At 46.3% G+C, this 14,933-nt stretch overlaps 1 protein-coding gene across 1 annotated transcript; it reads left to right on the forward strand.

The window, feature by feature from the left end:
* Nucleotides 1–4,415: 4,415 nt before the first annotated feature.
* On the forward strand, nucleotides 4,416–7,533 carry zgc:198371 (uncharacterized protein LOC497072 homolog; the record flags this gene model as incomplete). Its single annotated transcript, XM_034199454.1, is given in 2 exon segments — nucleotides 4,416–4,790; nucleotides 6,697–7,533. Coding segments are annotated over 2 exon segments (949 nt in total), but the record flags the coding sequence as incomplete, so codon positions are not given.
* Nucleotides 7,534–14,933: the final 7,400 nt, after the last annotated feature.

The following is a 14,933-nucleotide window of genomic DNA, read 5'->3' on the forward strand; positions in this document are numbered from 1 at the left end:
GATCAACAATACAACAGCTGATCAACAATCACAACAGCTGATCAACAATCACAACAGCGGATCAACAATCACAACAGCTGATCAACAATACACAGCTGATCAACAATCAAACAGCTGATTCAACAATCACAACAGCTGATCAACAATCACAACAACTGATCAACAATCACAACAGCTGATCAACAATCACAACAGCTGATCAACAATCACAACAACTGATCAACAATCACAACAGCTGATCAACAATCACAACAGCTGATCAACAATACAACAGCTGATCAACAATACAACAGCTGATCAACAATCACAACAGCTGATCAACAATCACAACAGCTGATCAACAATACAACAGCTGATCAACAATCACAACAGCTGATCAACAATCACAACAGCTGATCAACAATCACAACAGCTGATCAACAATACAACAGCTGATCAACAATCACAACAGCTGGTCAACAATCACAACAGCTGGGGGGTATACTACGAAGCAGGATTTCCGCTTAGCGGCTAAATTCAGGGAAAACTCCGGCTTTCCGGTCCTACGAAGCTGGTTCTCTTTTTAGCAGGCTAGATCTCCATGGTAACTTATGCTTAGCGGCTAACCTGGTCGGGACCAGGTTAGGTTGCAGGCTAAGAGCTCAACTCAGTGAAAGCACTGCCTGCTGACCAATCAGAGCTCAGTGTGCGGAGTTTAAAGCGATCAAGTCATATTACAGGAGAAAGGAAATACAGAAAAGCTGCCATTGCAGGAAAGACGGCCGGCAAAAATCAACTGACTGTGTGAACGTGAACATTAATAGAATATCACCTCCCATCTTCAGAGCAATCTGACTATTATAACATTAGCGTTAAGAAAGCTTACTTAAATATCTGCTACAACACAAGTAACCGGATCAGAGTAACATTAAGTACAGTCCGCGGCATATCACTTCATAATGTATCATATATCTCCTGATCTGAGTCAGCTGAGCCGTATCTGGCCGTGCAACACTCAGTGTCACAGACTGGATGCAGAAGTATTATTTTAAGCAACACATTAAGTTGACGAAACACTCGAGTCAAATGTAATTAAAGTCAGATCGTGTCTTAGACGGGCAGTGATATCATAAAACCTGTTAATGTACGCATTCAAACACTTGTTCTGTTACCAGCTGTATTCACCTTGCAGGTGCAGCTAAGCTTTGATCCTGGATCAAGTGTTTAAGTCATGGATGTTTAAAGTTTAACTTCTTCATTTTTGACTAGTATTAAAGTTCACTTTTCATTCAGGAAGTATGACACTGCGCTGTCAGTGCGCTTCTCCATGTTTGTGATTGGTCGAATGCTCCAGATACCACCCCTCTCATGTGAACACCTAACTAGATAGGACACGGCTGGCTTGAGCGATCCACTTGATAACCAGCGTCGTAGTACAGTTTAGCGAGAGCGCGTATGTTTTGGATTAGGCCAACCGGCTAACTCAAACATATCCAGGTTAGGTTGAACTAGATTCGTAGTACAGGCCCCTGGTCAACAATCACAACAGCTGATCAACAATCACAACAGCTGGTCAACAATCACAACAGCTGGTCAACAATCACAACAGCTGGTCAACAATCACAACAGCTGGTCAACAATCACAACAGCTGGTCAACAATCACAACAGCTGGTCAACAATCACAACAGTTGGTCAACAATCACAACAGCTGGTCAACAATCACAACAGCTGATCAACAATCACAACAGCTGGTCAACAATCACAACAGTTGGTCAACAATCACAACAGCTGGTCAACAATCACAACAGCTGGTCAACAATACAACAGCTGATCAACAATCACAACAGTCAGCTATGAGGGTTAAAAGCAGACACGTGTCCCAACACTGATCAATAAGTAATCTATTATTAAACTCGTGTCATCGTGCACTCTCACGTCGCTCTAGAATGAGGCGAATAGTAACATGCTCACCCGTCACTGATCACTGTCATTGAACATCAGCATCTGATTGGCTGATGAACCTGTCACTAATGCTTATTACCAATCAGATGTGTTGTGTTTCAATAGAAGGCTAGCAGTATCTGTTGGTGGTCTATATAGAGGGCAGGTGGTTATTATATGTTCAGGGTCACCGCACTCGCATGCAGAACTGTCTGCCAGGCCCCACGTCTTCATTGATGTTTTGAAGCGACCGACCCCAGTTCGTAGAGCTTCTGTTGAATCCCAGCGGAGCAGAAACTCCTTCAGATCATGAGTTTTGACTTCTGAGACTCTGCGTTTGATGTCTAAACCAACTCTGCACTAACTTTCATTTTGTGTTGGTTTTGGAAAAACAAGTGGTAGTGCAGCCTCGTCTCCAAAAGATCTTGATCTGTTTGGATTGAAGAAAATAACCTCATTAAACACATTGGAAGGGATTTAGACACGATATGAAGCTGGGTATTATTCACTTTAAAGGTCCCATGCCATTTCTACTGATCATAGTTCCATTGTTGAGGTCTACTAGAATAGATTTACATTGTCTAATTTTCAAACTCACATTGGTTTCTCTTACAGCATCTCTGTATAGTATGTGTATTCACTCTCTGTCCTACACGCCTTGTTGGAGCTCCTGCCCCCCCCCCCCCCTGTGAGCCCACTGTGCTCTGATTGGTCGAGCGACGTGCAGCGCGAAACTCATCCTGAGCACACAAACACTCACAGCCGAAGTAAAAACAATAAGTGTGGCTTGATATTGAGTAAGAAAAAGGTTTATAACGCTGTGAGAACGGGTCTGCAGAGAGCATTTCTCCGCCATCCCAACTTAGCAGCCCGAACAACGTTTACCCATTTAAACAGTCGTGGTGTATACCTTGTTTGTTTTAAACATCATAAATACACAAACAACAATGAATACTTACAGGTTGTGTACCCGAAACTCCCGCTGGTCCAAACAAAGTAGGAACAGCATCGTTCTTCTGTGCCCTACGCTGTACATATCTGGCATGAATCCTGAAAGGTTTGGGAAGCTTTGTTTCGTGAAAGGCTGGCGGAGGGTGCGGCCATAGCTCTGGGCGTGGCTACTGGGTATCCCTACGTAGCGATACCCAGGAAGAAAATGATAAATGTCCAACGAGGCATTCTGGGGCAGCATAAACAGGTCTTCTCTGTGTTAGAGTTTTACTCTCTACAGGGTGCACTTTGAGGGTTTTGACTCTGCAGACCGTTTACATGCAGAAGCTACAGAACACAAGGGGACGGGTCAGAACCAGAGAAGCATGACGTGGGACCTTTAAGAGTGCAGGGAATGTTTGCAGATGATGATGGATTGAATATTTAGGACTAATAAGTTGTTCAGGCCACCATCAAATCTATTCTGTGGGGTTAGTTTGGCAGCCAGGCTTCACCTTAAAACTGAATGGATAAAAAGGACTCCATATTACCTCGAGGACTAGAAACCCTTGAAACAAGTGGACAGTTATCCGTTCCTGGATTCAGCATCCCCACGGTCATGGTCATCACATCTAAACATCTTGGTGAACAAAGGGCCAGTCGACTGCATTTCTTTGAGGAGACGGAGGTGAAGCTCCTGGTCTAAGAAGCAGAAGAGAGGCTCCTGACTGGAAGCAGCCTGGCTCAGTTAGTGGACGTCTGGAGACAGGAGGGCTCAGCAGGGAGTCGTTAAAGCATTCAAGCTTCATCCTGTTTACAAGCATCAGTGATGTGAGAGCCGAGGACCGAGCCCTCAGTTGACCTGCATCAGATCCGCTGACCACACGAGCTGCTGCACCGCGAGCCACACACACATCTGAGGTTCCATATTCTGCTTCATCCATGGAGACGTCTAACTCTGAACTACCTGGTGCCACTTGATCCGGCCCACGGGGGTCCTGGGAGGGTGGGGTTTCATTTTAGTTTGTTTTGTAAGGGAACTGTATGTTCTTTCACGGGGTATGTATGTGTCTTGTTTTTCTGTGTTTCTGCTTAAATAGATAAAACATGTGATCACAAAAACCGATAGAGGTCCGATCACTAGGTTACTTTTGACTCCACAGCCATAGTGCCTATAGACGTGTGTACGTTGAAAACAGGGGCACAGAAACATCTCGACATGCGAGCGACCGCTAATGTGGACTGCAAACATGAATGTCCCCCTGATAAACAAAGTCCCTGAGTGTCCTTCTGGTGCGTTTCGGCAGCCCTGAGACACACGGGGACACCAGGCCTTAACCTGATCAAAGGTATCTGAACTTGGCGAGTCAGAACCCACAGTTCCTCTCAGTGTGCAGCTGACATGGTGACGTTTGGAGGAAGGCCGGTGATTCTCCAGAACTCACAGAGGGCCAAATGGGACTAACATTTTTACTTTGCAAACATTTTCTACAATAAATACACATTTCCTTTTGGGGCACAGCCATGTGTCCTCCTCCTCTGTAACTCCTGTTGTCTCTGCAGGTCTCTCAGCCTCGGCCTCCCTGGTCTCCCTGTCCTGGATGGTGGCCTCGTATCAGAAGGTTCTGCGGGACTCGCGGGACGATAAGCTGCCGATGAGCTACAAGGCGGTGCTGGTGCAGATCCTGTGGCACCTCTTCACCATCGGAGCCCGCACGCTGGCCTTCGCTCTGTTCGCCTCCGTGTTCCCGCTCTACTTCGGCGTCTTCGTGGTGGCGCACTGGTGCGTCATGACCTTCTGGATCATCCAGGGCGAGACGGACTTCTGCATGTCCAAGTGGGAGGAGATCATCTACAACATGATGGTGGGCATCGTCTACATCTTCTGCTGGTTCAGCGTGAGGGAGGGCCGCACCCGCTGCCGGCTGCTGATCTACAGGTTCAAGTCCCCTAAGTGGTGTCCTTATTGGGGTTAAAGGTCACCTATCATGCAAAATGCACTTTGTGATGTCTCTTCTACATCAACATGTGTCCCCTCTTCTTCATGTCTCTTCTACATCAACATGTGTCCCCTCTTCTTCATGTCTCTTCTACATCAACATGTGTCCCCTCTTCTCTCTCATGTCTCTTCTACATCAACATGTGTCCCCTCTTCTTCATGTCTCTTCTACATCAACATGTGTCCCCTCTTCTTCATGTCTCCTCTACATCAACATGTGTCCCCTCTTCTTCATGTCTCTTCTACATCAACATGTGTCCCCTCTTCTTCATGTCTCTTCTACATCAACATGTGTCCCCTCTTCTTCATGTCTCTTCTACATTAACATGTGTCCCCTCTTCTTCATGTCGCTTCTACATCAACATGTGTCCCCTCTTCTCCATGTCTCTTCTACATCAACATGTGTCCCCTCTTCTTCATGTCTCTTCTACATCAACATGTGTCCCCTCTTCTTCATGTCTCTTCTACATCAACATGTGTCCCCTCTTCTCCATGTCTCTTCTACATCAACATGTGTCCCCTCTTCTCCATGTCTCTTGTACATCAACATGTGTCCCCTCTTCTCATGTCTCTTCTACATCAACATGTGTCCCCTCTTCTCTATGTCTCTTCTACATCAACATGTGTCCCCTCTTCTCCATGTCTCTTCTACATCAACATGTGTCCCCTCTTCTTCATGTCTCTTCTACATCAACATGTGTCCCCTCTTCTTCATGTCTCTTCTACATCAACATGTGTCCCCTCTTCTTCATGTCTCCTTCTACATCAACATGTGTCCCCTCTTCTTCATGTCTCTTCTACATCAACATGTGTCCCCTCTTCTTCATGTCTCTTCTACATCAACATGTGTCCCCTCTTCTTCATGTCTCTTCTACATCAACATGTGTCCCCTCTTCTTCATGTCTCTTCTACATCAACATGTGTCCCCTCTTCTTCATGTCTCTTCTACATCAACATGTGTCCCCTCTTCTTCATGTCTCTTCTACATCAACATGTGTCCCCTCTTCTTCATGTCTCTTCTACATCAACATGTGTCCCCTCTTCTTCATGTCTCTTCCTACATCACATGTGTCCCCTCTTCTTCATGTCTCTTCTACATCAACATGTGTGCCCTCTTCTCATGTCTCTTCTACATCAACATGTGTCCCCTCTTCTTCATGTGTCTTCTACATCAACATGTGTCCCCTCTTCTTCATGTCTCTTCTACATCAAATGTGTCCTCTTCTTCATGTCTCTTCTACATCAACATGTGTCCCCTCTTCTTCATGTCTCTTCTTCATCAACATGTGTCCCCTCTTCTTCATGTCTCTTCTTCATCAACATGTGTCCCCTCTGTGGAAAGAGACTCTGAAAGTTTCAGGAACAAAGATTTTCTCTCTTTTTGATCAATTTCTATAGAAACCTGTCTGAAATGAGCTGATCAGATTTTGGCCACTTGATGATGTCATAACGATGTTTTGTCTTGTGTAACCATTAGCCAATCAGCAACCAAGGTAACCTCCCCCCCCTTATCACCTGAATCTCCCATTGAGTTCTTTGTAACCAAATCTCTCTCAGAGGGGCGTGGGGAGGGGCTCCTTATTTTCATCTAAAGTAACAGACAGAGAATCAGCACTTTGGAAACAGGGCTGAAACAGAGGGGATTATGGGTAATGCTGCAATGATCTGTTTGGTGTGTCAGCCAATCAGAGACAGGCTCTGGATATATCTGAGACCTGTGATATATCGATGAAGAACAGTATGATAGGGGACCTTTGAAGCTCTTAATGTCTTCCATGTTTGTAAAGCACTTTGAATTGCCTTGTGCTGAAAGGTTCTGTATGAATAAACCTGCGTTGCCTTACAGCCTGACGGTTCTGCTGGAGAACGTGTTCCTCACCGCCGCCTGGTACCTTCACCGAGGCCCCTCTTCCTCGGAATCCTACGCCGTCGCCATGGTGTGCGTCGTGTCCAGCAGCTACGCTTTGGGCAGCTTCTTCATGTGTGTTTATTACTGCCTGCTGCACCCCGACGGGCCCGTGTCGGGGTGGCGGCCAGTCGTTGAGAAGGAGGATTTGCCCGTGGAGTTGCTAGCTTCCCCGGCGGTTAGCCTCCCGCCGGATGTGGTTAGCAGCCCCCCCAGAACCCTGCAGAGGACTAAAGGGCCGGATTATTCGGGGGTGGACGGAGACGTGTTTCAGGTTCGGCCTCAGCGGGGGGTCCAGGCTCCTGTTCCCAGTCTCTCCCCGCGCACAGAGGGGCCCGTGATCCGGATAGATCTGCCCAGGAAGAAGTACCCGGCCTGGGACGCTCACTTCATCGACCGCCGGCTGCGTAAAACCATCCTCGTGCTGGAGAGCGCGGCGCCCGTCACGCCCCGGATCCAGTACCGCTGCCTGGCCACGCCCAAAGAGGTGATGGAGTACGAGACCACGGTGTGACGCCTTCAATGAGATCAGACTCAACTCAACGCCGCCGTGTGGAATAAAGACTCTCGCCGCGTTTCTCTCTGAGACAAACGGGCGGAGGAAGCGACGGAGTGTGGTGTCCCTTTTTATTGTTTTTTTTTACAGAAGCAAAGTGCTGTGTGGTGTTTGATGATGGTGATGGTGCATATTCCTGGTTACTGTATCAGTTCTCAGGTCAGGAAGTGGTACAGGAAGTGGTACAGGAGGTGGTACAGGAAGTGGTACAGGAGGGGGTACATGAGGGGGTACAGGAGGGGGTACAGGAAGTGGTACAAGATGGGGTACAGGAGGTGGTACAGGAGGGGGTACAGGAGGTGGTACAGGAGGTGGTACAGGATGGGGTACAGGAGGGGGTACAGGAGGGGGTACAGGAGGGGGTACAGGAAGTGGTACAGGAGGGGGTACAGGAAGTGGTACAGGAGGGGGTACAGGAAGGGGGTACAGGAGGGGGTACGGGAAGTGGTACATGAGGTGGTACAGGAAGGGGGTACAGGACGGGGTACGGGAAGTGGTACAGGAGGTGGTACAGGAGGTGGTTCAGGAAGGGGGTGATGGGAAGCTGCACATCCTCTCACAGAGACGGCCTTCAACATGCAGGAGTATCTATAGAACTGGACCAGATGTAGGGCTGCAACAAGACTCTTTTTCTTGTGCACGTGATAAAGCTCGCTGTGGGTGAGCTACAGTTAGCCACCCTTAATTATAATATTTTAAAAATATGTTTTAAAATCATTACAAACATTTACAGGACACAGTTTTGGAGTCAAACCATAATCTAAAGGCGGTGAATCCTCAAGAGGAAAGTAAGAAGGACAGCCTTTCAATTTGACTTTGAAGTATTGCCATTGCTGTGCAAGATGCTTTTCTTCAGCACGTCTTCTGGTCATTTTGACCATCCAGGTTCACAGGTGTGTTTCATTAAAAGTGACTGCAACCAGAATGCATGCTGAAATATTTTATTTGTACGTTTAAAAGTCAAATTGAAGTGTCCTAGTCCCTCGTCTAAACGATTAGTTTACAATATGATAATACGATTCGATGATATGATAGGATTTAATAGTCTGTGGGTGAATCCAAAATGAAAACAGACTTAGTTGCAGCCCTATGTAGAAGAGTGAGAGCATGTACATATTAAACACACAATCAGAACTCACTGATCGTAATCCCCTGATGTTGAAGGAGTCTCCGCTTCATGCCTGAAAAGCAACATTTGAGTTGAATGTAAAAAACTGTTGGAAATGTGATTATCGGTGAAAAGGCTCCGAGCGTTTTCACGTTAGTGGGATTTACAACATTCCTGTGGTTCTGATCTGTTTTTGTAAAAGTAAGCTAGGACAAAAAAAGAGATTTGTGTTTACGGGCCGTCTGTTCAACACACCCCCATGCAGAGTGTGTGTGAACACTGTAGGATTTATTAAGTAAGGAGGCCGACAGGCGCAAACACGCTACAACGACCCAGAACACAGCTTCAGGAAGGATGCAGATATAAAACCCAAAGGTTCCACATGAAGAAACATCTTCAGCAACAACACATGCAGCGTTTAGAGAACATTCAGCAGCTTGAGGAGACATGGCAGCGTTTACTAAAAGACCAGGGGACACTAAAGAGTGACGCACACAACTGGGAGACCAGGGGACACTAAAGAGTGACGCACACAGCTGGGAGACCAGGGAACACTAAAGAGTGACGCACACAGCTGGGAGACCAGGGGACACTAAAGAGTGACGCACAAAGCTGGGAGACCAGGGGACACTAAAGAGTGAAGCACACAGCTGGGAGACCAGGGGACACTAAAAAGTGACGCACACAGCTGGGAGACCAGGGGACACTAAAGAGTGACGCACACAGCTGGGAGACCAGGGGACACTAAAGAGTGACGCACACAGCTGGGAGACCAGGGGACACTAAAGAGTGACACACACAGCTGGGAGACCAGGGGACACTAAAGAGTGACACACCCAGCTGGGAGACCAGGGGACACTAGAGAGTGACGCACACAGCTGGGAGACCAGGGGACACTAAAGAGTGACGCACCCAGCTGGGAGACCAGGGGACACTAAAGAGTGACGCTGCATGTGTCCTCAAGTTGCTGAAGAAGTCTCTTCGTGTGTTTTGGAGCATTTGTGTTTCTATATCTGCATCCTTTCTGCACCTGTCGGCCTCCGTACATACAGGATGTTCTCACGCTGCATCAGTCGGCCTCCGTACTTACAGGATGTTCTCACGCTGCACCTGTCGGCCTCCGTACGTACAGGATGTTCTCACACTGCACCTGTCGGCCTCCGTACATACAGGATGTTCTCACGCTGCACCTGTCGGCCTCCGTACGTACAGGATGTTCTCACACTGCACCTGTCGGCCTCCGTACATACAGGATGTTCTCACGCTGCATCCGTCCACACCGGACTCTATTTTCCAGGTGAACTGTTTGATGGACAGGGGGACAGTACTGTCTGTAACCACAGTGTTTCTGTCTCAAGTAGAGAAACGATGGATCAGCTGCAGACTCCGATACGCTTTGATATTACTGATGGTACGGGCATGTGGTAGTCATGGTAACGCTTTATTTTACAGGTCTGTTATTCTTTATTTGTATTTAATTGAATGTATTATATATCAAGGTAAGATTTAACGGACCTGTGAAATAAAGCGTTGCTGTACTTTCTTTTATCAGGGTTGTTTTTATATCGTAGTCGTCACAACTTGCGGGAAATGTGCGTGTGTGTGTGTGTGTGTGTGTGCGTGCGTGCGCGTGTTGGTATGTGTGTGTGTGTGTCTTTGTGTGTGTGTGTGTGTGTGTGTGTGTGTGTGTGTGTGTGTCTGTGTGTGTGTGTGTGTGTGTCGGGGGAGTCCTGCCACTCTAATAGAAACTGTGTCCCTGAGATGAGACAGTTTTGTTGTAAACTCTGTCCCGTCGGCTCTGACTTTTTGCAGATGACTGAAATAAACAGTCCGCAGACAGAACTCCTTTACCGCTCCTGTTGCAGTAAACAAAACTAATCATGGTGCTAACAACAACAACAACACCTGAAGAGGAGCAGGGGGAGGGGGGCTGTACCTCAAACACACAGCTAGAATCAAAAAGCCTTAAACTGGCCGTGCCAGACGGAGAAGACGAAGAGAAGAAGGTTTCATTTTGTTGTTGTTTCTGAAATAAAGAGCGATGTGTTTACCTGACTGCTGCTGCCTTCTTATCTGATTGCATCTTAAAGAGAGTTCTCCCTCTCCTGGAGTGTGTTCTATAGGTTTTAGTGCATGTCAATGGTCCACAAACATCTCCATCTGTACTTCAGGAACATGGTGACATCACTATGGAACAATCGAGCTCCTATTAAAGAGGCCCTATTCTGCTTTCTGTGGTGTTCCCTCTCCTGGAGTGTGTTTACGTAGGTTTTAGTGCAAGTCAATGGTCCGCTAGGTTACATTCCCTGTGTTCCCTCCACTGTTTACTTTACTTCTGGAACATAGTGACATCACTACGGAACACTCGCGCTCCTATTTTCAGACAGAGTACTTAATATCAGCATAAAATACATTTGAATTTGCGTCTCCTCCTGGTGTGTGTTTTGTGTCTCCTCCTGGTGTGTGTTTTGTGTCTCCTGGTTTGTGTTTTGCGTCTCCTCCTGGTGTGTGTTTTGCGTCTCCTCCTGGTGTGTGTTTTGTGTCTCCTGGTGTGTGTTGTGCATCTCCTGGTGTGTGTTTTGCGTCTCCTCCTGGTGTGTGTTTTGCGTCTCCTGGTGTGTGTTGTGCGTCTCCTCCTGGTGTGTGTTTTGTATCTCCTGGTGTGTGTTTTGCGTTTCCTCCTGGTGTGTGTTTTGTATCTCCTGGTGTGTGTTTTGCATCTCCTCCTGGTGTGTGTTTTGTGTCTCCTGGAGTGTGTTTTGTGTCTCCTGGTGTGTTTTGTGTCTCCTGGAGTGTGTTTTGTGTCTCCTGGTGTGTGTTTTGCGTCTGCTCCTGGTGTGTGTTTTGCGTCTCCTCCTGGTGTGTGTTTTGCGTCTCCTGGTGTGTGTTTTGCGTCTCCTCCTGGTGTGTGTTTTGAGTCTCCTCCTGGTGTGTGTTTTGCGTCTCCTCCTGGTGTGTGTTTTGCGTCTCCTGGTGTGTGTTTTGTGTCTCCTGGTGTGTTTTGTGTCTCCTGGAGTGTGTTTTGTGTCTCCTCCTGGTGTGTGTTTTGCGTCTCCTCCTGGTGTGTGTTTTGCGTCTCCTCCTGGTGTGTGTTTTGTGTCTCCTGGTGTGTGTTTTGCGTCTCCTGGTGTGTGTTTTGCGTCTCTTGGTGTGTGTTTTGCGTCTCCTTGTGTGTGTTTTGCGTCTCCTCCTGGTGTGTGTTTTGCGTCTCCTTGTGTGTGTTTTGCGTCTCCTCCTGGTGTGTGTTTTGCGTCTCCTGGTGTGTGTTTTGCGTCTCTTGGTGTGTGTTTTGCGTCTCCTGGTGTGTGTTTTGTGTCTCCTGGTGTGTGTTTTGCGTCTCCTGGTGTGTGTTTTGTGTCTACTCCTGGTGTGTGTTTGCGTCTCCTGGTGTGTGTTTTGCGTCTCTTGGTGTGTGTTTTGTGTCTCCTGGTGTGTGTTTTGCGTCTCTTGGTGTGTGTTTTGCGTCTCCTCCTGGTGTGTGTTTTGCATCTCCTCCTGGTGTGTGTTTTGTGTCTGTTGGTGTGTGTTTTGCGTCTCCTGGTGTGTGTTTTGGGTCTCCTGGTGTGTGTTTTGCGTCTCCTGGTGTGTGTTTTGTGTCTCCTGGTGTGTTTTGTGTCTCCTGGTGTGTGTTTTGCGTCTCCTGGTGTGTGTTTTGCGTCTCCTGGTGTGTGTTTTGTGTCTCCTGGTGTGTGTTTTGTGTCTCCTGGTGTGTGTTTTGTGTCTCCTTGTGTGTGTTTTGCGTCTCCTGGTGTGTGTTTTGTGTCTCCTGGTGTGTGTTTTGTGTCTCCTGGTGTGTGTTTTGTGTCTCCTTGTGTGTGTTTTGCGTCTCCTGGTGTGTGTTTTGTGTCTCCTGGTGTGTGTTTTGTGTCTCCTTGGTGTGTGTTTTGTGTCTCCTGGTGTGTGTTTTGTGTCTCCTGGTGTGTGTTTTGTGTCTCCTGGTGTGTGTTTTGTGTCTCCTGGTGTGTGTTTTGTGTCTCCTGGTGTGTGTTTTGTGTCTCCTGGTGTGTGTTTTGCGTCTCCTCCTGGTGTGTGTTTTGCGTCTCCTGGTGTGTGTTTTGCGTCTCCTGGTGTCTCCTGGTGTGTGTTTTGCGTCTCCTGGTGTGTGTTCAGTGATTAGGTTGGGACTAAATCCCCTCTCTGTGTTAAAGTGGATTAGTGGATTAGCTGCAGTGAACTTCTCACCTCGACAGATATATCCTAACCTCATGTCGGGGTATCGTTATGATTAATCTGGGAGGGTTTCCATCAGGGTATTGATCACTTCCACTGGAAAAGATTTCACGGTTTCTCTCAAACTCAACATTTGCAAGTCAATGGGCTGTGACCACAGAATTCAAATCATGTGCAAATTGTCGTATTAACCCCTAAAACTGCAGGGAAAGGTGTCAAACTAAAAGCACCTTCAAGTTAAAACATTGCTGACCATCCTCACATATTGGTTATGTTTCAGGAGTGATTTTCAACCAACCAGACTAGAGCATCTTCTGTGATTTATATTGGGTTTACACTAAACTGTAAAACATTTATTTAAACCTGGAAGAATAAGAGATTAATATAATTTCATTTAGGGAACAAGTGGTTTAATCAGCTCTTATCAATTTAATATACTTTGTCATTAAATGTAATTACATTTGGTGAATTATTCCTTTGTTTCTGGAACACATCCCACTATTGTAAAATACATCACTATCACCACAGCCAATCAGCGCTTAGGGGGCGGGTCTACATTAGCTGTCAAGCAAATACATCAGAGCACCAAGGAGGATAATGTAGTTTTAGATTAGGACAAACTAGACCCAACTACATTCAGTCATGCATTCAGTAGATAAACCTCCATCAGGACTGCGAGAACACTCCCATACAGTAGGGGGCGGTAATGCAGAATATGAAGAAAATACATCACTACAGCCACAGCCAATCAGGGATCAGGAGGCGGGGAAACATCAGTAGCAGAGCCCTGCGTTGCGGCTCGCCTCGAAAGTAGACGAGAGTAGGCGATCGCAGCCGGTGTCAGTACCAGATATGTTCGGCCTACCAAATATGTTCGGGTGTATTTCCGTCGCATCCGTCATCCGTCATATCCGTCATATACTCACCTCCCTCTGCTCCCAGCGCTATGCTGCCACACACCGGCCGTCTGCGGAACTGCAGCCGGAGGAACTCGGTACAGCTTGTTATGTGTGTGTACTTAATTATTTACAATTAAAAAATATATATATTCTGCGTTACTTTAGCCAACACTTTTATAATATATAAGCCTGATCATGTCGTTGAAAGCAAGTACAGATGTTCTCCCTTTTCCACAGTTCTGTGTGAACTTCATCTAAGGTAGATGCTTTGCTTCTGCACCAGTTTAGCAGAAGTCTGTTTTGTAAGACTGGTTTTGTTGCAGTCTGTTCATGCTATGTGTTTCTTGCGTAAGACTATATACACACGGAACACATGTATTACAGGGCTGTACCCAGTGTGCTTCATAAAACATTTTTGAAGCTTATTTTTTTAAATTAAGCCGTTTCCATGTTATAACAGCATCTCGTTAAATCAATATCGGAAACAATAATTGTCTTTTTGTGGTTATTTAAATGTAATTTATGGTGCTATTAGAGTGCTTATAGACTGACCCGTTAATACAGATGCCCCCCCCCCCCCCCTTTGTGTGCGGTGAGCTGGAGAGAAGGCAGTCTATTTATTTTGGTGAAAAAAAAAACCCCTAACATATATGGATTGAATCAGAATATTGTGTTGGATCAAAACATATTGTACATTTTGAGAATTCTTACATCTATTACAATACATTTTGAGCTTTGGACAATGTTTGGATCAAACGAGCCAGAAACAACCTTAAGCAGCCACCACTGGAATATTATTGCAGTAATATCATAATACTAGTAGCCTTATATTAGTGTAGCCTAATATTGATCGACAAATATTTAGAAATAAATCTGGTTCTGCCTGCCTGCCTCATCGCACTATGCCCTGCTGCATTACCATGTATAGTATTTACATTCATAATGATCCTTTTTTGTTGCAGAGCTTTAGAGGCTTTAAGAGACGAACTGTCAATGATGCCAACTTGGCGACCTACAAACTAGATATAGCAATCTTGGAGCTATTGCGGCTAGCTACTTTCATTGGAAAGAGTCTCTAATTTTTTGTATGTATATATTTCATATATCCATCCCAAGCTTACCTACCCAACTGAATGAATTCACACATTCAAGTAAATAGAAAGACAGCACAGCATTCAAGTGTTTATTGAGAATTTGAACTTCAACGTTAATGGAAAAAGCTCCAAACTTTTCTCTACAGCCCTTAGTATCAAGAAATCCTTCTAGTTCCTTTTACATGTGGATAGGAAAACAGCACAGATTGTTCAGAATATATGAGGAAGCCATCAGGGAAGCAGCATGACCCAAGGCAGGACTGCAGAGACAGGTTCAGCCACGACCCGAAGTCCACGACCCGAAGTCCACGACGGGCAGCGTCCGGGAAAACCAAACTTGAAGGTAAGAT

Source organism: Gymnodraco acuticeps, unplaced genomic scaffold (genome assembly GCF_902827175.1).
Source record: "Gymnodraco acuticeps unplaced genomic scaffold, fGymAcu1.1, whole genome shotgun sequence".
Lineage (NCBI taxonomy): Eukaryota > Metazoa > Chordata > Actinopteri > Perciformes > Bathydraconidae > Gymnodraco > Gymnodraco acuticeps.